This window comes from Sarcophilus harrisii, chromosome 3 (assembly GCF_902635505.1).
Source record: "Sarcophilus harrisii chromosome 3, mSarHar1.11, whole genome shotgun sequence".
Classification (NCBI taxonomy): domain Eukaryota; kingdom Metazoa; phylum Chordata; class Mammalia; order Dasyuromorphia; family Dasyuridae; genus Sarcophilus; species Sarcophilus harrisii.
This window is the reverse complement of record NC_045428.1, coordinates 330,120,932-330,129,699: the sequence shown is the minus strand read 5'-3', so window position 1 is coordinate 330,129,699 and position 8,768 is coordinate 330,120,932. Positions and strand designations below refer to the sequence as shown.

Below are 8,768 nucleotides of genomic sequence, written 5' to 3'. Positions count from 1 at the left end.
TGAGTGATTGATTGATGGATATATCAATAATGCTGACATATGCAATACATTAGGGAAAAAGTCTGAAAATATGTACAATATGTAACAGTTGTCGATCTCCAACTTCTGCAAAGGGATGAATTGAACACTCTCTGGCCCTTCTCATGTTTTTGCTTTTTGAATCATGCTTTTTCACATTAAATTTGAAACATTCATGTTTGTAATGTGTGGTTGCTCTTTCCGGTTCCAATGGAGTAATCATTAGTCGCTATGTATCTTGTTTTCTTGGCTCTGCATCCTTGATTGGGTATCATTTTATGTAGATTTTCTCATGGTTCTCTATCTATTACATTCACCATTTTTTATAGCACAATGATGATATTCCATAGGCACACAAATTTGTCTTGAAACCTTGAAAATCCTCAGAGAAGGCAAATTCACTCTTGCAAAGCTCCAGTATTCCTCAGATGAATGTGCTGCTCTATGACTCGGTTGCTTAAAAAACTAACATGAATTTTGGCTACTTTCTTTCGACTATCTCTTGCTTTATATTTGTAAAGGGATTCTTAAGTATATCAAGTTTTTGTTTATTTGTTTGTTTTGTTTTATTTTGCTTTATTCTAGGGAAGAAAGAAACAAGCCGGCTCCACTTTTCTTTCAGAAAATCCGAGACTTCCAGTACTAGACATTCTCTTCTCTCTCAGTCTTTCGGCTGGACCTCTTCTCTTTTAGTAGATGGATAATGGCAGTATCCAACTTATTCTCTAATTTAACAGAAAGTTCCCCTCCATCTAGCCTTGGTTCGTCCTCTGAAACAAATACAATAATACGACTTATCATAAAACATCCACTTCTCTTAAACTGTCCCTTTCACCACCACCCTATTTTCTTACAATTCCCTTCTTCTATCCCCCACGTTTGGGAGTCGTTTGGTTCGGTCCTAGTGCCTGTACACGGAAGAGCGTCCAGTTGTCATAGCAGCAGCCCTGGAGTGGCCCCGGCTGGGGAGTCCCGCTGGCCGGGCCGCTCTAGGCTCTCCGCCCGGGGCGGCGCGGGGCGAGGGGGCACGGCCCTGCGGGCCCCGGGACAAGCCCTCTCTTAGGAATTGAGGTGAGTTGCCACGGGAGCGAGATAAAGTGGGAAGAAATCTTGGGGGGAATGGAGAGGAAAGAGGGTGCATGGAGCTATCTCGGACTGAGTATGGCATTCCCTGGATCAGGGGGCCTGCTTTTTTAGTCCTAGTCCTTAATTTTTTTTTCAGCTGTGTAATTTAAATCTTCATTTCCTTTCTCAAGCCTCTTTTTGCTCCCCTGCAGAATGAAGATTGGCTAGATTGATTCCAAGGCTCCTTCTGGCAGCCTTTTTAAGTTTCATGAATTTTTCAGTGAGTGGATGAAGGAGTGTGTATATATAGGGATGGACCAGTGTTTTCCTTACTATGGGGATCTACCGATGAGGGGCCTACCGATACCAGTTGTATCCTCTTTGCAAATTTCTGTTCTTAAGGAGATGACCAGGAGGTTAAGGGACAGGCCCAGTGACCCACAGTCAAATATTTGAACAAGAGTTCAAAAGACTTGAATCCAAGTCTTCCAGCTATCTACCCTCTAAACAACATTATGGCTTCTTAATAATTATAATAATAACTATTTTAATAAAATATTTTATTAAATAAATATATAAATATTAATTATAATTAAATAAAACTTTCAATAAAAAATAACTTATTTTAAGAGGATGAGATTAAAGGGGACTTAGTTTAAAAAGATTTGAATACTTACAATATTCATCACTATAATAGATACTAGGGTGGGTTTAGGGGATAGAGTTATAAAAACATATATTATACAGTTTATATTCTTTACAATCTAAATGAGGCTATAAGATCTGTATGCACAGTGGCTGGCACATAGTAGGTGCTCAATAAATGATTGTTGATTGTTAAATGTAGAAATACTAATAAAAGGCAGTATCTGATTAAATCTCAAATCATTAATGGTATATATATGTCAAAGGGGAAAAAAAAGGCTTACTTTGTGCCAAGTACTGGGGATACAAATTTAATAAATAATAATTCTTGCTCTCAAGGAGTTTACATTATATTGACAGTAATACAAGATGTTCATAAATAAATAGGTTTTATGTGAAGATCGGGTATTTTAAAAATCAGCAGGAGTCCGGAGTTCAGGTTAGGGGAAAATCGTCAGTCTTTATTCTCAGTGAAGAAGGATCGGAGGTGGAAGAGAATCGGCGATAGCAATATGTGCAGCTGAGTCAAGAAGCTAGCTAGATAACCAGCCACACGACCAGCAGCCAGGAGAAAGGAATCCAGGCCCCAATCTCTCCCAGCTTCTCTTCCTCTTCCTCTCTCTGCCTCCACCCACCAAAATCGTCATTTCCTGTACAACACATCAGGACTTGCACAGAGAGTGGGCAGGGACCATTCTTTATCCAATCATGTATATTAATAGAGTATAGTCCAATTACTATTTAGCCTCATGTACTTGGGACCTCAGTGCATCAACTCAAACCTCAGCCCATTACATCTCCAGCTTTCTTTTATTTTAGAACACAGGTGGTCATGCCATCCCTGACTCCTCAGGGAGGTCAGAGCCCCCAAGGGGAGGTGATCACAGCCTCCCTAACTTCTCAGGGAAGGAGGTGAAAGCACTAAAAAGGAGATGATCACGCCCTCCCTGACATCTCAGGAAGGGAGATGAAAGCACTAAAAAGGAGTTTAAAAAACAATTATAGGAATGAGCAACAACAAAAACTGTGTTTGGGGACATGGGTATACTTATTGAGTTAAGATTTTCAAATTTAAAAAGACCTTTTGAAGATGGTGGTACTTTTACTGAACTTTGAAGGGAATTCAAGGTTCTAAAAGGCAGAAGTGAGGAGGGAGAGTATTGCTCACTGTGAAAACAGCATGTGCAAACCATAAAAACTGGAGACTAAATGCCATGTATGAGGACAGAAAGTAGGTCACTTTGATTATAGAGCAGAGAATGTTTCAATATAGTGAGTGATATTTTTTTATTATAGCTTTTTATATGCAAAGCATATGCATGGGTAATTCTTCAACACTGATCTTTGCAAAAACTTATTTCAGCTTTTCCCCTACTTCCCTAGATGGAAGATAGTCCCATTCATGTTAAAAATGTTAAAGTATATGTTAAATACAAAATATGTATATATATTTATACAATTATCTTGTTGCACAAGAAAGATTGGATTTAGAAAGAAATAATCTGAGAAGAAAAAACAAAAATGCAAGCAAACAATAACAGAAAGAGTGGAAATGCTATGTTGTGGTCCATACTTATTTCCCAATGTTCTTTCTCTGGGTGTAGCTGTTCTGTTCATTACAAATCAATTGGAACTGATTTGGATCCTCTCATTGTTGAAGAGAGCCACATCCATCAGAATTGGTCATCATAAAGGATTGTTGTTGAAATGTATAATGATCTTCTGGTTCTGCTCATTTCATTCAGCATCAGTTCATGTATGTCTCAATGAGTGATCTTTTTAATGTGAAAAGATAATCTGGAATCAGATTATAATGCAAAACAGAAGAGTTTATATTTTAATCTAAAGACATTAGGGAGCCACTGGAACTTCTTGAGCAGAAGACTGACAGATCTGCTCTTTAGGAGCATCAGTTTTCTGTTAGGTGAAGGATAGATTGAAGAGAAGTGAAACTGGTTTCAGGGAGTCCAATTAGGAGACTGTTTTAACTGTTCAAACAAGAAGGGATGAGCCTAGACTAAATGATGACCTGGTAGAGAGCATAATGTAAGAGATATTGAGGAGGTCGAACTGATGACTTAGCTATCAATTAGATATAGGGATGGAATAATTCATAATAAACAGTTACAGATGACTCTGACATTAGAAACCTAGGTAACTAGAAGAATGGTGTTTTTCTCTTCAGGAATAGGAAAGTTAGTGGGATTGGTTTACGGAGAGGGATGAGAAGTTCTATACAGGACATAGTGAGTTTAAGATCCCTATGGGACATTCATTTGAAGATGTTAAACTAGCAACAGTCCTAACTAGAGCTCAAGAAAGAGATGAGGGCTGGATGTGTAGATTTGGACATAATTACTCTAAAGAAGTGAATCCATGGGAGTTCATGAGATCTTTTAAAGGAGTGTAGAGAGAGAAAAGGGAAGATCCCAGGTGCTCAAGAAAGACTGCATAGAACAATTGAGTTAGAGCAAAACTTTGAAAGATGAATAGGATATGAATAAGTCAGCAAAGGCATGCAAAGTATAAATTAAAAACTCCTAAGGTAGGACTGAGAAAAGCATGTTTCACAGAACATGTGTGTAGATCAGAATGGTTATAATGAAGACTGTTTGAGAATAAAGTGAGATAAGTCTAAAAACGTAGATTGGACCCATATTGCCTTAAATGTCAAGACATGGACTTTATTCTTTATTCTGCAGATAGTGAAAAGTTTTGAGCAATGGAGTGAAATGATGATTGTTATAGGAAAGTTTTATCAAGAAACTACAATACAATCAATTTGAAAGAAAAACTGAAGACAGGAAGAGCAATTAGATTGTTATTGAAATAATCCAGATGAAGTGATAAAGACCTCAACTACATTGGTACTAGTAGGACTGGATAGAAAGAGATAAAGGGAAATAAGATATCAGAGGGAGAATTCCTAAGACTTGATGTTAACTGGATATGGAGCTGAAAAGAAAGAACAAAATAAAAATGAGTTTTCAGATCTGGATAGTTAAAGTGATTTTATCTTTAGTAGAGATCAAAAGTCAGGAGTGGAAGATAATTTTGAGAAGGTGATTGAGATAGCAATTGAGTATAATTGGGAACCAAACTGAATATTGGATTAAAAGTCAGTGTTGGAGATAAAGATGGAGTGTGACCTGAAAAAAGTTGATAATTGTTACTTTGGGGGGGGGGGAATAAACTTTTTGAATTACAGATTATGTTAGAAGAGTAGAGGTTATGAGGATTGAACCTTAGGGAATACTTGATTTTAGGAAGTAGGAGAAAGAAGAGGAATTACTAAAAGAAGGAGAAGGAACATTCAGAAATGAGAGGAGAATCAAGATAGTATAGTTGTCATCAAAATCAAGAAAAGAGAATTTCTAAACGATGGTCAGGAAGACAATGAAAAATCAATATTATGGAGCAAAGAGGGAGATAAGAAGAAATTCTTAGGTGGCACTTCTCAGTAGGGTCTTGAATTAGCTTTCAAAGTCCTGAGGCTTCAATAATGATTTTCAAATTTCTAAGAATTTAGTGTCAATAACTATCTCATACAGAAAAAACAAAAAGAAAAGAACTTCAACAGGATGAATGTACAAATTCACAGATTAATAGTGTTCAGAGAGGTCTCCCAGATCATTTGGTCCAGTCACTTCATTTTACAGACTTGATGAAGAGACTTTCCAAAGTGACACAATTAGTTACTGACATAGCTGATACTAGAACTTAGATCTCCTAATTTCTTTCCCAGGGGCTTCTTTCACAACATAACTCTGCTGTGTTGTTTTCCCTTTTCTTGGAATACTTTCCCTTAGTTTTTTAATCTACAAAGTTTCTATTCATAATTTGAGATCCTACACAAGCTCCCCCTCCTCCTAAAAAGCCTTCCTGGAGTCCATACCAATAGTTCTTTCTCTGATCTACTAAAATATTTATTGTATATACCGTTCATTTTGTGTTTATCCATGCAGTTTCATGTTTTAAATTATCACTTCATGTGTGGTATTATTTCACCAACTTGCTTATGGAATCTGAGAGTAGAGACAGTATTTTCATCTATTTTTCCCATAGTGTTAGTACAAGAAGCACCTAGAAAGTATCAATGAATGTACTTAGATAATCTTGTCATGAAAAGGTCTATTGATTAATTGAATGGAAAGAAAGAAGGAAACAAGCATATATTAAATACTTATTTATTAAGAATGGGGTACATGAAGTTATCAGGGAGGACTAGTACCTCTACTGTGAGGGCTTGCTGAGCCTTTTTCAGGGCTGCACCCTCCTTGATGTCCACTTTCACCCTACTCTCACCTTTGTCTCCAAAAAGCTGTAGCATCTGCAATAGCCACACCATGGTAAAATTGTCTTGTCAGACAGGCTAATCCAGATTGAGGCAACCAACAGTTCTCAAACCTGTTGGTGATTAGGGGAATGTCTTCCCCAAACATGTGAAGACTTTCCCTGGCAGATGGGTGGATGAGAACAATTTGTTCCAATGGTCATGAAGAAGCAGGTACTATGGAGTGCTTAGAGTTCCGTCAAGCATCAGAACCAAGATCATCCACTGCATCCTGGGCCGTTGCCACTCACATTAAGTTTTATTCTGACACTGAACTTCTATGACTTTGGAAAAGAAAAATTAATGACTTTATGTAATTCTTCCTCACTTAAATCCAATTTAGTCACAAATTATGACACTAAGTTATTGGTCCTCTTAGAAAATGAAGAATAAACAAGAACAAATACTTAATAGGGTGCAGGCATTGTGTTAAACTTTGGGGATACATATACAAACAAAAAAAAACCCTGCCCTCAAGGAACTTATATTTTTAAAATGTGTGGGAGATAGTTTATGAGATCTAAGGGCTTTAAGGCCAAGTGAATGTCCTTCCAAGCTTAAATTAGATACTCGAAAGAACTTGTTAATGATAAAGAGATGATACAATGAAACAAAAGAGCTGTGAAATATTTTCCAGACATCTTTAAAATAACAAATCTTCATCTCTTTGAGATGATTTAGGTATAGTTTTGCCTATTGGCAAAGACCTTGATGACTTTTCTCTTGATATCAAGGCTAGAATTTTCATAACTAATTATTTAACTTCTGCTTGAAAACTTCCAAGGATTGGATACTCACCATCTATTCTACTTTCAATAAGTGCTCATTGTTTGGGAATGTGAGAATTGTGTGGGAATCAAGGGAAATCTCCTGATTCCCACACACAAATATCTTAAAGTTTAGCAAACATAAGTTTGCCCCTTTGCAAATTCCAATCATTGTTCCTGGTTCTTCCCTTTGCAACCAAACAGGACAGTTTAATTCCTCTTCTAAGTGGCAATCATCCAAAATATTTAAAAATAGCTATTTGGTCACTCCTAAATGTTCTTTTCCAAGCTAGATATTCCCAGTTCCTACAGTTGATGCACATATAACATGGACTTAAAGCCTTTTGCCATCCTCAAATCTTCTTCTGGATACTCTATCACTATCCTTCTTAAATCTAGAATCACAAAACCAGATATAATTCTTTAGTTAATAATTGGGAGTTAAAATGCCTGCAGTTTTTCTTTTTTATATATGCTTCCCATATGCTCTCTTCAGGTTAACTATTGACCAAAATATTCGAGACTGCACTTTTCATAATAAAATGGAGGTGATAAATTCAGCAGAGATAAATCCGAGCAAAGATATAAGATCACATTCCAGCATATCTCCTGTTCTTCTGGCCAGCTTAGTAGAAGAGCCAAAGAAAAAAAAGGAAGTACCTAATCATCTACTAGAATCAAGTAAGTGATCAGAATATAGCTTTTTCCAGATGAGAAAATAAATCACACATCTGTAAAGTATACTATTTTTTAAAATGTAAGTTAAATTTTTATGTTAACAGTTAAGATTTGTAGATTGATAAAGTGATAATTTATTGAGATTAATAATATGGCCAGTTGTTAATAGATAAATTTACAGAGTCAACTACCATTAAAAATTTAGGCAATCCAGGGTTCCAGTTCTCTGGAAAATGAAAGCTTTGTCTAGTATTTTTAAAAGTGCTTTAAATTTTAAGAATGTAGCAACAGTGGCCATACTAGGACCTGCCCCTTTATTACTTAACCTATTTGAATTGAGGTAACTAAAAAACCAAGTTAGCCATTACAACTGTCTGTGAAAGTTGTCGCTTGAATTCAGTGAAGAAATTTTAAGCAAAACCAATTAAATAATGGTAGCATCAGAAAAAAAAAACAACACATAACTCTTAAGCAGCAGGTCTCAGACTTTTAAAAATTGTTGAGGACTCCAGAGTTTTTGTTTGTATGGATTATATCCATTGATATTTACCATGTTAGAAAACAAAACAAATTTTTAAAATATTTATTAATTCATTTAAAATATTACTTGTTAGCAAAATAATGTAACTTGTTAACAAAAGCAACATATTTTTATGAAATACAATTTTTCCAAAACAAAAAAAAAGGTTTAATGAAAAGAGTGGTATTGTTTTATAGATTTTGGAAAATCTCTTTAATATTAGACTTAATAGGTGACAAATGGATTCTCATATCTTATGTTTCTACATTCAATTTATTGAGATATGTTTTATTGGTTTAGTTGAAGTATATGAAAAAATATTGCCTCATACATTCATGTAATTGGAAAAGGGAAGAGTATTTCAATAAGCAAATAATAGTTTAGTGTTATTTTAAAAATAATTTTGACCTCTCACATCCCCTGAAAGATCAGATACCTCTAGAGATCTGCAAACTACATATTGAGAGCTACTGTGCTAAAGTAATCTGACTTTAAAAAATTTTAAATATATATATACATATATAAAAAAATATATAAATAACATTTATCCACACAAGTATTATTCCTTTCAAAGTATTCATCTTCAGAAGCTAAACCCCTTAAGCAGATATTGTTCATTTTAAGGACTTGTCTTTTGAAATTGAATTATTAAAAGCAATCTAAAATCAGTCAGGGGCATACCTTTAAAAATAGCTTCAGTGATGATAAATTCTTATTCTTAGAGGATGGGTTTAATTTTTGG

The 8,768-nt window shown here is 35.4% G+C and overlaps 1 protein-coding gene across 3 annotated transcripts in view; it reads left to right on the top strand.

The window, feature by feature from the left end:
* The first annotated feature begins 941 nt into the window (after positions 1–941).
* Positions 942–8,768, top strand: part of CFAP221 (cilia and flagella associated protein 221) — a 103,592-nt gene continuing 95,765 nt past the window's right edge. For all 3 annotated transcript variants that reach the window (XM_031959955.1, XM_031959953.1, XM_031959954.1), the window contains exons 1-2: positions 942–1,089; positions 7,325–7,509. In XM_031959955.1, the coding sequence (XP_031815815.1) occupies positions 7,371–7,509 (139 nt within the window). In that variant the 5' untranslated portion in view covers positions 942–1,089; positions 7,325–7,370. The remainder of the gene's footprint in view (positions 1,090–7,324; positions 7,510–8,768) is intronic.